At 59.6% G+C, this 18,875-nt stretch overlaps 1 protein-coding gene across 1 annotated transcript; it reads left to right on the top strand.

The window, feature by feature from the left end:
- Window positions 1–352: 352 nt before the first annotated feature.
- Window positions 353–3,695, top strand: SOX18 (SRY-box transcription factor 18). The gene is given in 3 exon segments (XM_075721311.1): window positions 353–755; window positions 2,844–2,947; window positions 2,949–3,695. Coding segments are annotated over 3 exon segments (1,254 nt in total).
- The last annotated feature ends 15,180 nt before the right edge of the window (window positions 3,696–18,875 follow it).

The raw sequence follows: 18,875 nt of genomic DNA, 5'->3' as shown, positions 1-18,875 counted from the left end.
CTCCTCCTCCTCTCCCTCTCGTCCTTCTCGTCCTCCTCCTCCTCCTCCTCCCCTCCGCCCCGCTGATTGGTCCAGCCCGGCTATATTTTGCCCCTTCCAGCCCAGCATCATCCCAAAAGTTTTTTTTGGGGGGAAAGGGGGAAAAAAAAAATAATAATAAAAGAGGAAAAAAAAAAAAAAAGAACAGAAACGAAAACAAAGCGAGGCGACCCCAAATCCCCCCGAAGCGCAGGCGAGGGAGACGAGCGGCGGGGCTGCTGCTCGGCGGCTGCTGGACCCGGTGGGACGCGGCGGGACCCGGTTCTCTCTCCGGCACCCGGTCGGGTCGGACACAAAGTGCTGTCCAGCTGGAATGAATATATCTGAGTCTAACTACTGCCGAGAGGAGATATCGCAACCCCGGGGCGACTGTTCATGGGTCACCGCCGCCGTGCCGGCCGCTGAGCCCGGGCTCGCCTTCCCGCGCCCCCCGGGAGCCGCTTCCCCCGCCAGCCGCACGCCCAGCCCCGAGCCCGGCTTCGCCTTCGGCCCCGGCCCCGGTGGCGCGGCCCCCGGCGCGGCCCCCAGCCGCTCGCCCAGCCCCGAGCCGGGCTATGGATACAGCCCCCCGGCCGGCCGCGCCGAGGGCAAGGCCGGCGAGGACTCCCGCATCCGCCGGCCCATGAACGCCTTCATGGTCTGGGCGAAGGATGAGCGCAAGCGGCTGGCGCAGCAGAACCCCGACCTGCACAACGCCGTGCTCAGCAAGATGCTGGGTGAGCGGGGCGGGCTGCGGGAGGAAGGGGTGCGGGGCTGGGGGCGCGGGGGTGCGGGGGTGCGGGGCTGGGGATGAAGGGGTGCGGGGGTATGGGGCTGGGGATGCTGAGGTATGGGGCTGGGGATGAAGGGATGCGGGGGTATGAGGCTGGGGATGCAGGGATGCGGGTGTATGGGGCTGGGGATGAAGAGATGCGGGGGTACAGGGCTGGGGATGCTGGGGTATGGGGCTGGGGATGAAGGGATGTGGGGGTATGGGGCTGGGGATGAAGGGATGTGGGGGTATGAGGCTAGGGATGCGGGGATGCAGAGCTGGGGATGTGGGCTGCAAGGGTGTAGGGCTGTGGGATGCGGGGGTACAGCGCTGGGGATGAAGGAGTACAGGGGTGCAGGGCTGGGGATGAAGGGATGTGGGGGTACGGGGCTGGGGATGTGGGCTGCAAGGGTGTAGGGCTGTGGGATGCGGGGGTACAGGGCTGGGGATGCTGGGATGTGGGGGTACAGGGCTGGGAATGAAGGAATGCCAGGATACGAGGCTGGGGATGCGGGCTGCAAGAGTGTAGGGCAGCGGGATGCAGGGGTATGGGGCTGGGGATGCAGGGATGCAGCGGTGTGAGGCTTGGGATGAAGAAATGTGGGGGTACAGGGCTGGGGATGCGGGCTGCAAGGTTGTAGGGCTGCGGGATGAGGGGGTACGGGGCTGGGGATGCAGGGATGTGAGTGTATGGGGCTGGGGATGCAGGAACAGGCAGTTATGGGGCTGTGGATGTGGGCTGCAAGAACATAGGGGAGCGGGATGCAGGGATATGGAGCTGGGGGTGCAGGCTGCGGGAGTCCAGGGCACTGGGATGCAGAGTTACAGGGCTGGAGATGTGGGCTGCAGGGGTACGGGGCAGCAGGATGCAGGAATATGGGGCTGGGGATTTGGGTTGCAGGGGTAGGGGGTATTGGGATGCAGGGATACAGGGCTGGGAGTGTGCGATGAAGAGGTACGGGGCATTGGGATGCGGGCTGCTAGGATATGAGGCAGTGGGACATGGGATGCAAGGATACGGGGCTGTGCCGGCCAGGCTGCGAGGGTACAGGACTGCGGGATGCTGGCTGTGAGGATACGGGGCTGCAGGATGAGGACTGTGAGGATACGGGGGTGCAGGAGCTGGGTTACAGGGATGGGATGCTGCGGGATGCAGGAATAGGGTGCTGCGGGATACGGGGCTGGTGGCTGCAAGGTTAGAGGGCTGCGGGATGCAAACTGTAAGGATCTGGGACTAAGGGATGCCGGCTGCAGGCTGCAAGGATGCAGGGCTGCAGGATCGAGGGCTGTGGGGCGCAGCTACAGGGCTGCGGGATACGATATTAGGGGATGTGGGAATACGGGGATGTGGGGGGTGAGGATACAGAGCTACATGTGTGCAAGATGCAGGGGAAGGAGGCTGCGGGATGCAGAGATACAGGGCTGTGGGGTACGCAGCTGCGGGGATGCAGGATATGGGAATACAGAGCTGCAGGATGCGGGATACGCAACTGTAGGATGCGGGATGTGGGAACACGGGAAGCAGGATATGTGTAGACGGAGGTGCAGGATGCGGGACTATGGGAAGCAGGATATGGCCAGACAGGGCAGCAGGATGCGGAGACGGGGGGCTGCGGGGTGCGGGGACATGGGATTCAGGACACGGGGCTGCGGGGTTTGGGGATGGGCGATTGGGGCTGCAGAGGAGCGGGGCTGCGGATGCGGGATGCAGGGAAGCAGGCACCCCGGGGACCAGGCTGTGCCGAGGGGCAGCGGGAGGCAGAATCCCCTGCACTGGCAGAGGGATTCCTGCGGCCCCCCCCGGGGCTTTGCACCCCCATTCTCCCACTGCACCGAAGTGCTGGGCACAGCCCGAGCCTGCTGCTGGCACAGCCCTGCCTGGGCTCCCATTCCCCGGCCCCAAATCGTGCCAGCATCAGGACCCCGCTCAGGTGCCGAACCGGCCGGAGAAGCCCTTCCCACCCCAAGGGTGCCCTCTCCCCGGGTGCCCCCGCGCCCCGGCCAGCGCCGGGTGGCCGAGCCGCTGTCACAGAGCTTCGCTTTCCCCTTCCAGGCCAGTCGTGGAAAGCGCTGAGTGCCAGCGACAAACGTCCCTTTGTGGAAGAGGCCGAGCGACTGCGAATCCAGCATCTCCAGGATCACCCCAACTACAAGTACCCGCCCAAGGAGAAAGAAGCAAGCCAAGAAAATCAAGAGGATGGAACCCAATATCCTCCTGCATAACCTTTCCCAGCCTTGCAGTGACAACTTCAGCATGAGTCACCATGGCGGCAGCCAGCCGGGCCACCCCCAGCCTCCCCCACTTAACCACTTCAGAGAACTCCACTCCATGGGGTCGGATATTGAAAACTATGGCTTGCCAACTCCTGAGATGTCTCCCTTGGATGTCTTGGAACAGACCGAGCCGGCGTTTTTCCCTCCGCACATGCAGGATGACTGCAACATGATGCCCTTTCGCGGCTACCACCACCATCACCAGATGGAGTTTCCCCAGGAGAAGTGCATGGGGCGGGACGTGGCGGTGCCCTACGCGCAGACCCCGTCGCACTTGGCCGACGCCATGAGGACTCCCCATCCCTCCAGCATATACTACAACCAGATGTGCTCGGGAACTCAGAACGGGCTTTCCGCCCACCTGGGCCAGCTCTCGCCCCCACCCGAAGCCCACCACATGGAGAGCGTGGATCACTTGAACCAAACCGAGCTGTGGACAGACGTTGACCGCAATGAGTTTGACCAGTATTTGAACATGAGCAGGACTCGTCCCGAAGCCTCGGGACTCCCTTACCATGTCTCCCTGTCCAAAGTGACTCCTAGAAGCATCTCCTGCGAGGAGAGCAGCTTGATATCCGCCTTGTCCGATGCCAGCAGCGCTGTTTACTATAGCCCCTGCATCACCGGTTAGGTTGGCCCCGCCGGCCGATGCTCTCACCGGGAGAGCCCCGGCTCTCCGTTAAAAACAAAAAGCCATCCTCCTTTAACCACGAGCTCCATAATATTTAGAGTATCTCATTAAATGCATCGCTTTCTTTTGTTTGTTTTTTTTTTTTATTTTGTTTTGTTTTGTTTTGTTTTTTGGGTTTTTGGGGTTTTTTTTTTTTAGAGAAAAAACATGCTGAACTCACTGATATACCGTATAACTATATAACACAGATAGACGCCTTTCCCAAGCACTAGCCTGCCTGCCGCGCTCCCCGCTCCAGCCCTCGGCAGGGCGTAGCTGTAGCTCCCACCAGCTCCAAGGGGCATTTTTAAGCCAATTCCAGTAAATCCTGCCCAAAACAACCACCACCAGGATGAGCCGAAGCGACCTGCCCCCAGTACTTAACCTGAGGGCAGGCGAACTTGCAAGGGGGGGGGGGGAATTTTAGAAAGACTTTGCCGGGGCCGTTAAAGAGTTGGCGCCCATTAGGGGTGGGCTTTAGGACAGTTTTTACTGTATTCTCAGCAATATATTTTAATTGGGCAACAAAACTATATTTTTACTAAGCATTTTTATATATAAAATGGTATTTAATGTCTTTTGGGATTTTTTTTATTAGACTTTTTAAAAATAAATCGAGGGATATCCATGAGATCTAAAGCATTTATGTAGCAAAGCTGGATTTAAAAAAAAAAAAAAAAGGGGGGGGGATAGGAGATATTTTGTGAAAAGGGAATGACAATGTAAATATTGTGGAACAATTGACTGGAATTTTGTACAAAAGAAAAATATGACTGCAAACACTTTTATTGTCTAGAACTGTATGGAGAGCAAACTGTTTTATACTGGTTAATTATTAAAACATCTTCATATAATTGTTCCCATCTTGTGTGCTTGTTGTGTGAACACATATTTTCCGCAAATACATGTTGTCCCAACCATTTCCAGATTTTTGTATCCGTTGATTAATGTTTTGACAACCTGGCAACTGTATTAATTTCCAGGCTGCCGCCCGCCCGCCCCGTCAGCCGCCTCGGGCCCCGCGAGCGTGGCTCGGCTCGGCGCGGGCCGGCGGCTCCGGCAGCGCCGGCAGCGGGATGGGGTTGGATGGTATGGGATGGGATGAGTTGGGATGGGATGGGATGAGTTGGGATGGGATGGGATACTGGTGGCCGCCCCACGGCACCGCGCCGTGCCGCCCGGAGATGTGCTCTGCAGGAAAAGCAGCTGTTTTCAGATTAAAATATAATAAAACATGCGATATCCCCCTCTGAAACGAGCCTCGGTGTGGTTCTTATTTTGCCAGCGCATCGGTGCGTGGTACCCATGGCTCGCCCCATTTCCCTGGGAAACCCCCCCAAAAATAGAGCCCGGCTGCTCCGACGCCTTCGCTTTAGTCCTCGGAGCTGGAAGAAAACCCCGTGTGCCGGAGCCTTCCAGCTCCCGGCCCTCCCGGGCTCCTTCCCGGCTCCAGCAGCCATCGTCAGCCCGGCCAGACCCTGCTCGGAGCCGCCGGTGCTTTGCCGGAGCTTCATCCCCCCTCCCGTGAATCACTTTATGATTTACAGTATTTTTTTGTTCAATTTGAAAAGAAGAAATGACAATCTGTTGCATAAAACCCCGGTGGCATCCGTTCCTTGAACGCCGAGTGATTTAAACCAGGCTGATATCGCCAAAAAAGGCTATTTAAAAAAAAAAAAAAAAAAAGATTTGAATAGAAGAAGAGTTATTTTGTTGTTGTTGTTGGCAAAGAATTGCCTTTTAGGGGAAATGGATATTTAACAAATGACATTAATTTTCAAGCTTCTCCTAAATTAAATTCACATTAGTGTTAACAGGACTAAATCCCGGTTCACTTTTTTTTTTTTTTTTTTTTTTTTGTTGTTGTTTAATGCGAAGCGCTAATAAACGGGACCACTTTGGGGGCTGGCGACGCGTTCCCATTAAACGCCAGAAAGGCGCTTCATTGTCTTTCCATATACAGTATGTAAAAAGGGGGAATACATGGAAAAATGACCTCACTACCTACACGGGAGGGCTGGCGGGCGCCCGGCGGGTGCCAGAACCCGCGCCGCAGCAAACAAACACAACACCAAATGAGAAGCATCCTGTGCCGCTGCCGATGACTATGAAAGGAAGCAGCCGGCTATAGGCTCCGTCCCGCTCCGCTCCCCGAAGCGGCCTGGGAGGAAGGAGATTGCGGGGGGGGGGGACAAGAAAGCCCTGATTTATTTTCCAGCCCCCAGCTTCCAGGTACCTTCCAGGCGAGGATGCGATCACTTCCTACGGTTCAAAGAAGCGATGCGCACGCCCGGCCCTCGCCCGGCTGCCCCGCGGTGCCGGGGGGGAAAGCCGGCAGTGGATCGCATCACAGGGGAAACATTAAGTCATTTTTCTGCAGCAGAAATTCCCTTCTTTCCCCACGGCGTGGGCCGTGCCAGGTCGCCTCTGATCTCAGAAGATGGCTGGAAATCCTTGGGGTGTTTTTTTGGCTGCAGTCCCTTGCTCTGGAGCAATCTGGGGCCGGCGTGCCCTGGTTTTGGGTGCTCGCCCATGCCGGTGGTAGGGCTGGGCACGAACAGGAGCTTTCCCAAAGTACCCGCACTGCAAAATTGTTGGAAATGCAGTGTTGCTGTGAGGGGAGCGGGGGTCTCCTCGCTTCACGCCCTGGTTTTGGGTGCTCGCCCATGGAGGTGGTAGGGCTGGGCACGAACAGGAGCTTTCCCAAAGTACCTGCACTGCAAAATTGTTGGAAATGCAGCGTTGCTGTGAGGGGAGCGGGGGTCTCCTCGCTTCACGCCCTGGTTTTGGGTGCTCGCCCATGGAGGTGGTAGGGCTGGGCACGAACAGGAGCTTTCCCAAAGTACCTGCACTGCAAAATTGTTGGAAATGCAGCGTTGCTGTGAGGGGAGCGGGGGTCTCCTCGCGTCATGCCCAAGGATGCTGCTGCAGGGCTGGGGCGGGTACCGGCACTGAAAACCACAGGGTGATGGATGGTCGCCCCCATCCACAAACGCACCGGGCACGGCACCGTGTTGCAACCACGGCTGCTGCATCTCTGCGAAAGCACCGAGCGGTGCCAGGGCGATTTGCAGGGACCCGCCGTGCCCACCCATCCCCGGGACCCGGTCACCGAGACCCGGGGGTCACCGAGACCCAGGGGTCACCGAGACCCGGGGGTCACCAAGACCTGGGGGTCACCAAGACCTGGGGGTCACCAAGACCCAGCGCCAGATCTCGGCTCCCCAGGTCTGCATCGCTCTTAACGCCGCGCGGCGTTTGCCAGCGAAGCCCTGGCTTGCTTCTACACAAAAGCCGGCAGGACCCCGCCAACCCTCCTGCCTAACTCAGCCCCGGGTGTTTTTATTAATAATAAAGCCTAATTGCAATCGAGGCCGCGAACAATGCGCGGCTGCCCCGTCCCGCTGGCCAGCCCTACCCCAGGTCACGGGGAAACCAGAAAGAAGGAAAAGGGGAGAGGAAGAAAACAGGAGCGTTTGGGTCAGGTAACGGCAGGCAGAAGGACCCGTGCCAGACCCCGGGGGATGCCGCCTCTTCCCATCGCTCGATGTTTTGCACAGCCTTTTTCACCTGAACTCGTCGTTTTGACATCAAATTAACGAAGCAGCGTCCCGAACCGGGGCCGTTCCCCCAGCCTCGCCTGCGAGCGGGCGGCGTGCGGTTGGCACCGAGCCGGCAGGCACCTTCCCGCAGCGCCGGAGCTGCAGCACCGCATCTTAGCCATGGCCAGGACAGGATTTGGCCTTTCCCGGATGCAGGCTGGGCTGCTCCGTCGCCGTCAGGAGGGCAGAGAGCTAGGCGGACACCGTGAGGGATACTGGCTCCTTGATGAGCATCAACCCCGCCGCTAATTAGCCACGTCCGATTCGGTGCTAAATGCGCTACCTCCCAGCTTCGCTTGGCTTTGGCTGTTCGGCCGCGGGGCTTTGCGCGGCTCAGGGTTCCTTAATGCAAACCACAGGTCAGAAAACCCAGAAAACCGCTGCTCCGGCGGTCCCTCTGCCCGGCCGGGACACATCCTGCGCCGCTCCGGCACCGGGACCAGGCAGAGACGGCCAGCCCTCCGCACCCGGAGAGCCTTTTTATTTTTAACATCACCTCCTTTCCCTGCCCCCCCATCCCCATACGGCCGCGCTGGGGCCGGGAAACCATCCACCAGTGTTTTATTTCGCTGCATGCCGGTGGCTCAGGTGTGACGTGGGACTGGAAATGGACGGGGCTGAAATAGTTTGGGGATGATTTCACTGCCGTTATGGCTCAGGCCGGGGCTGTTACTACGCAGCCCCTTCCGATTTTTATGACTTAATCTCTCCAAAGCTCGGGGCCTGATGGTTTTGGACTGGGGAGGAGGAGTGAGGGGCTCTTAGCAGGTCGTTACGGCAGAAATATGGAGAAGGTATTTGACAGGTATATGTAAAACCTGACAGGCCCATCCTGCCGGCTTTCCCGGGATGGCTGCCGGGGCAGGGAGAGGGGGAGCGGCTGCCAGGTCCCGTCTGGGCTTTATGGGCGGGTGGCATCTGCTCCTCGTCCCCTGGGGATGTGGGGCAGTGGATCCCCCCCAGGCTCGCTGCCCCACGCACCGGGGCTGCTTCTGCAGAGGTCCCCACGTGCCGTGACACGTGGGAGTGCCACCGGTCCCGGGGCAGCGTGGGCACCGTGCACACCCACCCTGTCCTTCCCGTGCCGCCTGCCACGGCCAGCACTGTGCTGCATGCCGGGGAGAGGGTCAGGGTGGCATGAAGAGAGTGCGTGTGTATCCATGGGCGTGTGTCTCCACGTGTGTGTGCATCTGTGTGCACGCATCCATGTGTGCGCATCCATGCGTGTGCATCTGCATCCCAATGTATCCATGTGCAAGCCTGCACGGGTGTTATTTATGTGTATCAACGTGTGTGCATTTGCAAACGTGCGCAGCTGTGCGTATATGCGTCACTGTGTGCATCCATGTGTGCGTGCATTTGTGTGTGCATCCCTGGGTAGCTGTGTGCACGCATCTGAGCGTGTGCGTGCATGTGTGTAGCCACATGCGTGCATCTCCGCATGTGTGTGTGTGTGTGTCCCTTTTCATGTATCTGCATGTGCATGAGTCCGCATGTGCATCCACATGTGCATCTGTGTGTATCCATGTGTGCATCTGTCTGTAAACGCATGTGTATCCATGTGTGCACAGGCCTGTGCATCCATGTCTGCGCGTGTGCACCCGTGCATGCGCATCTTCGTGCATGCGTGCATCTCCATGCATTCATGTGTGCATCCGTGTGCGTGCACGCGCATGCGTGCATCTGCATGCACGTGTGTGTGCGTGCACGTCCATGTGCATGCACGTCTGCGTGTAGCCGTGTGTGTGTGCATGCATCCGTGTGCGCACCCATGCACGTGTGTGTTCTGCTGGAGGTTCGCTGGTCAGGTTTATAGATGTTCTGGTTTTTTTTACGGCATTATAGAGTGCTCGATGACATCACCCAAATATTAAAACAGCATGTGCTGCCCGGCCCGGCGATACGCAGCTCGCTGCTCCCGAGGCCGAAGCTGCGGCGTAGCTGCGGGCGAGCGGGACCTGCCAGGGCGGCCGGCAGCAGCTCCGGGGCAGCCCAAGCCGTCCTGGCCCGGAGCGCGCTGGAGGGGAGGGAACGCTGACACACGCCCGCGGATGCGCAGCCTCGATGAAGTCATCCCGGCTGGGATGTTAAGGGGGAATTAGAGCCTCCTGCTCCGTGTATTTTGGGTGCTCACCACCACATGTCCCTGCGGTGAGGACAGCGGTGGGAACGGGAAGATGCTGCCGGTGCCGGTCCCCCACCCATGGCATCAGGCAGCTGCTTTAGAGCTGGAGATGGGATTTTTTTTTTTTCCCCTCTTCCACCAAAAAAAAAAAAAAAAAAAAAAAAATTATCAAAACCAAACCTGTTTGTGGTGAACAACTCTAAAACACTTCCTGACTCGAGAAAAAGAGAATTGGAAAAAAAAAAGTTTCTACTTTTTTTTTTTAGATGGGAGGCAAACCATTTAGAGATGTAACCACATTATATGTTGTAGAGGTTAACCAAAGGGAAAAGGTTGAAATGCGAAGAAAGGTTTCAAATATTTCCAGTGCAACCTTTCCTGACTGAGCTGAAGAAAAGTTCCCAAACCTTTCGCAACTTTCTGTTTTGCAGCCCAGTTTGGGAAAGGAAATGTGTGAAAATCTCAACGCTCCTTGCAGGACAGGAAAGGCACCATTTCCTCTGCGGCCGTGCCCGGAGCGGCCAGAGAAGCGCGGGATGATGATGGATGCTCTCCCCAGCTCTGCTCCCAAGCAGTTTCCCAGCAGCGGGGCTGCCCGGGGCTGGCCGGCACGCCAAGCACCGCTCCACCGGCCGCCGCAGGCAGAGCAGGGCAGCTGCTTGCAGGGACTGGGGGCCACGGTGTGGTGAATATTACAGCTTTTGTGAAAAAACAAGAAAATAATCCAGCAAGCAGTCCTTAGCGTGCCCTGGAACGTCCGCGCAACCTGAAACTCTTTTGTTTTAGCATTTCCCTCTCTGCGAAGTTCGGCCTCTCCGTCACCAGCGGAGCTCTGGTCGTGGTCCCCCAGCTCCCAGTGTTGCCCCCACCAGCCCTCACATTTCCTCCCCCCGCCCTGGGGCCACCACCAGCCCCTGGCCCCACAGCCCCTGGCCCTGCACCATCCAACCGCGCATCCAGCGCGGTGCTGGGGTCCCCTTCGGACTGTAAGGGATGCAGATTTGGTCCTCATGGCATGAGTCATGGGGGGGTTTGGGGGCTCATTCTCCCCACTGGCTCTCAGCCGAGCTGAGCCCCACAGACATCCATCAGAGCCACTTTGTGCTCCTCTTCTGAGCTGAGCCAGCCAGGCTGTGATGCACCCAGAGGCCAAAGGGTGATGGAAGTGTTGGAAGTGATCTCCAGAGGTCACCTAACCCAACCCACTACAACCCAATTCAACGTAGCACAACCCAGTACAACCAATGCAACGCAACCTAGCCCAACACTGCCAACACAACCAACGCAACGCAACCTAACCCCACCCAACCCAGCACAACCCAATATAACCCAACCCAAAAGAAGCCAATGCAACCCAAAAGTAGCCAACCCAACCGAAGGCAACCCAACCTAACCTAACCAACCCAACCCAAACAACCTAACCAACCTTACCCAACCCAACCCAACCAACCTATCCAAACCTTACCCAACACAACACAACCAACCTATCCCAACCTCACCCAACACAACCCAACCAACTCAGCCTAGCCTACCTAACCCAACCCAACCCCACCAGCCTAACTCAACCTCCCATACAAAGCAAGTCTCCCCATCGCCTCCCACGCAGCCGAGCTCAGCCCTTCTGGGATTTTGCAGGAGTCTCGGGGGAAACCTCTCCCTCCTCCCATGCTCAGCAGCCCCCAGGGGGTGAGCCCGGCAGGGAGCTGAATCACGTTCCCCCCCCGCCGGTGCGGGAGCGTCACAGACTGTCTGAGGCTCGTCAGGAGAGTCAGGCCAGGCCGCGCGGGGCCGTTCTGGGAAGCCGTCCAGCCATCCGCTGGAGAGAGGAGTCTGCCTAAAAATGACTCTCCTGGCTCCTCTCCACGCTCCGACCGTCCCATATGGAACAAATGTACATTTTCCATCAATTGTTTGTATTTTTCATTTAAAGAAAGGAGGGGGGGGGAAGAAAAAAAAGACAGAAAGCAAGCGGGTTATACATATACGCGAAGCGTCGGTGACAGCAGATAGGCCCCATCGCGGAGAGGGAGAAACACTGGCCAGCGTTCAAGAGAGTCAAACGTATGGTATGAAACAATAAATTTTAAGTGTGTTTTGACATATTTGGTGGTCTCTGCCTCACGCTTAATGAGCGTTGGTCCACATTACGGGGGAACCGCACAGCTCGGGGTGGTTGGCAGGCCATGCCGGAGCGGGGGTTGGTGGCCAGCGAGGCCGGAGGCAGACATCGAGGTGGTCCCGGCATGTGTGCCCCGAGGGGACGGGGTACGGGGACGTGGCACGGGGGACCGCGCTGGCACGCTCGGAGGAAGGGATGCTGCGGGCACCATGGCGCCTTGGCACCGGTGGGGGACAAGCTGCAGCAGCGGTGATGCCAAATCGCAGGAAGAAGCATCAGGAGGTGGAGCTGGGCTGAAGTCGGCGCTGGGGGACCAGGGCAGCATCCCTCACCACCGCAGGCCTTGGGCAACCTGCGCTCGCATCTCCAGGCTGGGTCGCAGCCAGGCTGCGCTGCTTTGCCTGCAGGAAGACCCCGGGCTCCCACATCCCCGTCACCGCAGGGAGAAAGCCCGCGAGGATGGGAGAAGCGGCAGGCGAGGCGAGCGCAGCCCTCCCGCATCCCCCGCGTCGCCCGCATCCCCCGCTGCTGTGCCAGGCTGCCCGGCTCCCCCCGTCTGACAGGGCTTGATCAGAAAGATGGACATGAAAGTGGAGCTTGGCTCTGGTTTCTCTCTCATTCAGAACATTCAAAAACTATTAACTGTGATGGGGGTAAGCACACAGCTGGTTTTAATATCGTGCTCTTCCAATTGTGTTGGTTTTTTTTTTTTTCTTTCCCTGCTTTTTGCGAGCACTTTAAGTGACATGGTTACATGTATTTGATTAAAAAGCTGTAATTCAACGAGTGCATTTTCTTGTACTGTACAAAATGGCTTAAAGACACAGGATTTATTTACGGTGGTCTCCCGGTTTTCCAGCTCTGCCGAAAGACAAGTTGACAGGCAAATCATGGAAGGGGGGGACGAATAGCAGCAGAGGGGGACATGCGATCCTGCCTGGCTTTCCCAGCGTAGGGACCATGACCGGATCCTTTCCTCTGCTGTAAGGCTCAGCTTGCTGCCACCAGCCTAGTCCTTGGGGCCGTACACCGTCCCAAAGGCACAAGCCCCTTTTTGGTGTCCCTGAGGTCCGGTCTCAGCTCACGGGGGCTGGCAGAGAGGTGACAGTGAGGAGGGGACACCTGGGTTTGTCCAAACTGGTCCCCATCTCGCCCGCAGCAAGATGCTGCAGGACCTAGCAAGGAGGAGAGATGTTTTCTGCCCGTGCCCATCCCTTGCCTGCACAGGGATGCTGCCAGCGCCAAGGAGCCTGTCCCAAGACGGCAGCTCCTTTTCCTAAGGAGGAAAAAGCCTTTACGAGATCCCAGCGAGGAGCCGTGGCCCGATGCCACCGAGAGCCCTGGCTCGTCTCTTGTTAACCCCAGCATCTCCCGCGGCGCGGCCATGACTTGGAGCCACACGTTGGCTCGCCTGCTTCAAAAGTGATGGGGTTTTTCCCCCAAAAAGGCAGGCGGAAAGCCACAGAGGAGGTGATGAGAGAGCTGGGGGGCTTCTTTGCACCCCCTCAAGCACCCCAATAATCCCGTCTCCCCACTCCGCCAGCCCCAAGGAGCCACAGCATGGCTGTGCCCCATCCCATCCCCGGGCTGGCTGCGTTCCTGTGCGTTTCCCTGGCCTGGGAGGCAGACGTGTACATGTGCGCATACATGTGCGTGTGCGTGCGACACCGGCCCCGCCACGGAAAGCGGCTCCACCCGGCGCAGCTTCGCCCCTCTCACCCAGATTTGCTTATATATAATAAAAAATAACCCAGCGATACTACACCTCACCTGCCCCAAAGCCCCCAGCGTGCAACCCCGGGACAAGAACACCAACCCCAGCATCACCCGGAACACCCCAGAGCATCCCGGCCGTGCCCCCCATCCCTGCCTGCGGGGCCGGGGTCCGCTCGGCTGCCGGCCGTGCCGAGCCGTGCCGAGCCGTGGCTTTTCCTCGGCTCGCTCCTGCCCGGGGATCACCTGCAGTTCAGTTGATTTATGAACGGAGAATTTTTCAAGCTCCGTTTCCTTTTCATTGTTGTTTCAGTTGCTGCGCTCGCTTCCGCCCGCCTTTGAATAACTCCTGCCATGCTGCGAGCGGTGAGAAAGGCAGCGAGTAAACACTCACACTCGGTCCAGGAGCCGGGGGGCAGGAGCCTTCTCCCCTCCCCGAAACCAGGGGGATGTGGGGCTGCCCGCCAGCCAGTCCCACCTGTGGCAGGAGGATGCCGGGCTCAGAGCGAGCAAAGCCCGAAAGCGGATCCCTCTCTTCCCGCGACTGCGGTTTGGGATGGGGGAGAAGCATCGCGGCCCCCCGCCCCGCAGCATGGCCCCGGGAGGTGGCAGTCCCGTGGGGATGCTGCTCTCCCACGCTGCGGCTGGGCAGGGGGGTTGCAGTGGGTGGTTTTACTGGAGGGACCCTAAAAAGTGCCTCTGGGTGGGGGGGGGGTCATCTTTCCGGGGAGGGCAGGGTCCCCCCACCCAGGGTTTTGCTCCACCGCGTCTGGGCTGAGCGGTGGCACTGGGCTCGGTCCCCGTTCTCATGCTGGGGTGATGCCGGGGTGAAGGGGGGGGGCTCCTCCAGCTGGTGTCACCCACTGCAGCACAGAAAGGATGCTCCGGAGGGAGCTTGGCTTGATTTATAGCAAAACCCTTAAAGAAGAATAGAAAGAATAAAAGGGAAGAAACCCCATCCGCAATCTCAGCTCAGCCCAGCACCCGCGTCCCCACCGCTGCCACCTGCCAGCCCCGCTGCCACCCTCCTGCCCCCTCCCAGGCCACCGAGGAAACCCCCTCCCGGCGCAGACCCCCGGCCCGGGAGGTGGGCAGCTGCCCGTCCCTGCCTGCGCCCATTGTCCTGCCCTTCCTCCCCGCGCCCCGCAGCCCCCCGCCGCCGCCCCGGGGCCGGGGGGAAAACAGGAAGCTCTCCCCAGCACGCTGCTGCGGAAATGAGACAAGCGGGCTGGAGCGGCGGCGAGGACGGCGGGAGGAAGCGGACGGGATATTTGGAACCGACGGCAAATTCTTGGGCTTATCTCTACGCCGCAGAGGCCCAGGAGTCCTTACAAAACAGCGCCCAGCTGGAGCGAGGCCCGCGGCTGGGGACGCGTCCTTGTCCCCGTGCCGCCGGCCCTGGTACCCCGCTCGCTGGTGGGATGCCGGTGGTGGGGACACGCGCCCGGCGCAGTGGGTGGCACCCGCATCCCTTTGGTGGTCGCAGAAGGGACCTGGCGCCTTGCTGCGGGATGGGGACGGGCAGCCCCCAGGGCGAGTGGTACCCAGGTTGCACATCCCCTCCTTCATCACAGACCGGGGGACCGGGGCACCCTCCAGCTTCCCTAAGCCTGGGCAAAAATCCCGTTTGTTTATAAGCTCCCAGGGCACAAATTCCCCTTTGCCCACCGGGAACTGTCCTGCCTGCAGCCTGCCCGCATCCTGCCCGCAGCCTGCCCGCGGCCATGCCCATGGTCAGCACTGGGACGCCTGGAGCCCGTCACCTCCCCTTCCGCTCCCGCAGGCACCGGCAGCAGAGCTGGGATGCTGGGATGCAGGATGCAGGATGCAGGTCCCCTGCCCGCCTCGCCTTCTCTGCCCGCCCCGCGGCCCCGCACGCCGCACCGCCTGCCCGCGAAGGGTTACGGCCAGCCCGGCTCGCTCTGATTCAGCCCTTCCAGCTGCTGCTCGCCTTTTTGTTGGGTTTTAATTATTTTTCGTAACAATGCTGTGTTACTTTATATTCAGTGCGTTGGGCCCGGCTGGGGAATAGAAAGCGGGTCCAGGCTGGGAGCGCCCAACCCAAAGGCGAAGGTTTCTGCAGCGCTTCCTAAAAGCCGGCAGCTGCCCGCTGCAGGCAGGGGAACGGGACCGGAATGGTGGCATCATCCCAGGGGAGCCAGGACTGCTGCCGGCACCCAGGGATCCATAGCTGGACTTTGGTGGGGTCAGCCCCTCATTTGTTAATTGGTTGTGGAAATTAGGCAGGAGCCCTGCAGCGGGCAGCAGAGGCAGCCGGGGCACCCCGGGGTCAGCACCGGGAGCGGCTGGAGATGGGGCATCGCCTTCGCGGGGTGTCCCCAACACCCGGCGGGGACCCCCCGGCCGAGGGCAGCCAGCGTGATGGCAGCAAGGAGGCAACCGTGGAGGCGGCAAGCGCTGGCGGTGCGGGCGATGCCTGCAGCTGGGACCCGCCGGGGAAGGCGGCCGCAGCCAGCGGAGCCGAATTTGGTGACTGGGGGGGGGTCCAGGGTGTGACAGGTCACCCTGGCAGAGGCTGAGGCTCCTCCTCTGCGGGGAGGAGGACAAAGGATGGAAGCAGCTGCCCCATTGCAACACATCCCCGGCGAGCACAATGGAAATGCCAACCTCCGTCTTGTGAAACAGGAACCTCATATGATCTCGCTGAAGGCTGGGGACACTCTTGTAGGTCTGAGCGTGACGCTCCCCGGGCTCCTTTCTCCACCCGCGGGGAACGGGGACGGCGGGGACTCCCCCGGCACATCCCTGCCCTGGCGAGGACCGAGCCGTCACCACCGTCCCTGGCAGCACCAGGAGGAGGGGACCGGGGGGTGACCGGATAGTGGGAGGAAAGCGATGCCCTGCAACCCACCCTGGGGCCAAAATACCCCCTGGGCCCCCCCAGCCCCACCGAAACGCCGTCCCACGGAGTCACGTGCACCCGCAGCCCCGCTGAGCATCCCCCCCCGCCCCTCCGGCCCCGCTCAAGGACTCCTAAATAAACTTTGTTCTCCCTTTATATTCTTGACCCCAGATTTAATTAGACCCCCCGTTTCCTGCCTATATGAAAAATCACTTCCCCGAGCAGGTGGCTGCGATACCGCCGGGGCTGTTGTTGTTTTCTTCGGGGCAGGGGGAAGGTGGTAAATGGGGGGAAGAGTTTGTTGTTTATTTTTATATTTACAAAGCGCAGCTTTTTCCTGGTGCCGGGCATCGGAAGAGTGGCAGGATGTGACCTTCATCCATCTCCTCCTCGCTCACACAATACGGCCGCGAGCGCCGCGGGCCGTCGCCGGCATTGTCCCCCCGCTGCCGACGGGCACCTCCCGCCGCCCCGCCGGCACCTGGCGCCCGCCGGCACCCGGCACGGCTGCCCCCCAGCTGGGCCCCGCCGCTCCGCACATGCAACAGGGAAAGAAAATGAAAAAAAAAAAAAAAAAAATTGGAAAAAAAAAAAAAAATAGCAAGTTTGCCGGTTTCCTCTCTGGAAAACAAGCAGGAGCGCCGAGTGGGCTGGCAGCGTGGGAAGGAGGGAGAGGGGTCCCGTCGAATCCCCTGGGAGCCTCCCGTTTTTTGGGGGCGGCCAGGGCATGCTGCCCCGTCCTTGGCCTCGCGCGTGGGGCAAACGAGCCCTTTCTCCCATGCACGGGGCAAATGCCTTTGGCCTCAGCGGGGGCGAGGAGGGGGTGCACACATCTGGTTCCCCCCACCCTGAGGTTCTGGGGAGCACCCAGCAGGCAAGAGCCCACCCAAACCCCAGCAGGGACTCGCAGAGCGGGTGCTGCTCCCTGTCCCCATCCTGTGTGGCTCTTCCAGCCCTCCGGATTATCCCAGTCCCCACGGGGGGTTGCAGTGGCACGGGGCTGGCGCCAGCAGCCGGCCGGAGCAGCTGTTTGCCGGCTCCGGCTGCCGGGAGAGCTGCGCGGAGCTGCTCGGCAGAGCTGGCCTCGGCAAGGGGCTGGCACTGCCCAGCCTCCCCGCGCCCAGCGTGGGATGGCTGAAGACGTAATGAAGTGAAATCTGCTTGCTTTCATTCTCCTCAAAAAGCACCACGCTACAGAGGGCTGCGCTGCTGCTTGAGCCGGGGAGAGACGCGCCCTGACCCCGGATCCAGCCCTTTTTGCAAATTAGCATCTGCGGTGACGAAGCTTAGGGGACAAACATTTGATGTGACCCCGCACACACCCAAACCCAACGCTGGCACTCGCGTGCTACTTGCTGGTGGCATCGCTGCCCCAAATAAAGAGGAATTTGCTGCTGTATTTTACAGGGACAAAGGGGCTGTCACCTAAGAGCATCTTCCCCAGCTGGTCCCTCCACATGGCCGAGGTCTGCTCCGGAGCAGCCTGAGACCCCGGAGCAGCCCGAGACCCCGGGCCAGCCCTGCCCAGGTTGCTCGAGCAGGAGTTGGCACAGCCGGCGTGAGCCTCCGGTACTCGCCGGTGCACGGCATGCCATGGCCCCGCCGCAGCCGCAGGGCCCAGCGGAGCAAACCGGCACGGGGCTGGCGTGTCCCAGCGCCCTGCTCAAAGCCCAGCCCCGCAGCAATGAAACGCGGCCGCTTCTGGAGCAGAGGGTGGTGCCAGTGCGGGCACAGCACGCGGCACGGCATAGCACGGCACGGCGCGGCACGGCGTGGCGCAGCGCAGCATGCACAGCATGGCGTGGCACGGCAAGGCACGGCATGGCACAGCATGCACAGCACGGCTCGGCACGGCATGGCACAGCATGGCTCAGCATGACATGGCACAGCATGGCACAGCACGACATGGCGTGGCACAGCACGGCACGCACAGCATGGCTCAGCACAGCACGGCTCAGCACCAGGGCAAGCCTCATGCTTGCAGAAATGCCACCCAGAGACACAGCACCTCGGGGATGCTTCGGTCTCAACGCAGCTGTGCATTTGAAAGCAGAGCAGGGTGGTTTATTCCTTATTTATTCCTTATTTATTCCTTATTTATTCCTTAATCCACCAGCATCCCCCATCCCATGCACGGATCGGGCCCCATCCTGCTCAGAAGCACACATGGGAGCAGGTGCAGCCCCGCCGGGGTACAGCACCCATGACCCCCAGTGCAGAGACCCCCCCCAGCACCCGCAGGACCCCTGCCCCACGGGCCCCCCACCCAAGGACCCCCGCCCGTGGGTCCGGCGGGCCGGGGGTGCCCACCTGGGCGCGGGGGGGGGGGCGGCGCGCCCGCGCCCGTGCCGCTCGGCACAGTTGGTTGTCGTTACATTTGGCATCAGTCGCTTCCATTGGGCTCAATAGGGGAGGGAGAGAGAAAAAGGAAAACTCAGCTCAGGGCGATTTAATAAGTTCAGCGTTACGAGCTGGGGAAAAGCTGTGGAACACACAAGTGGTAACGCAGGATTAATCTTTCCTTTAGTCTTGGGAATTATGTTTTCATTAATCCTAATTTTTCCAGATGTTTCACTCCTTATACCATGCTCTTCAAAGCCTCTGTGGCTGCAAATTCTAATGAAGCCATGAGAACATTTTAAAGAGAAAGATTCAAAGCTTAAATTGCTTCCTTTTTTTTTTTCTTTTTTTTTTCTTTTTTTTTTTTTTTTTGTTGTTT

This window comes from Pelecanus crispus, chromosome 14 (assembly GCF_030463565.1).
Source record: "Pelecanus crispus isolate bPelCri1 chromosome 14, bPelCri1.pri, whole genome shotgun sequence".
NCBI lineage: Eukaryota > Metazoa > Chordata > Aves > Pelecaniformes > Pelecanidae > Pelecanus > Pelecanus crispus.
This window is presented reverse-complemented; position numbering and strand designations above follow the sequence as displayed.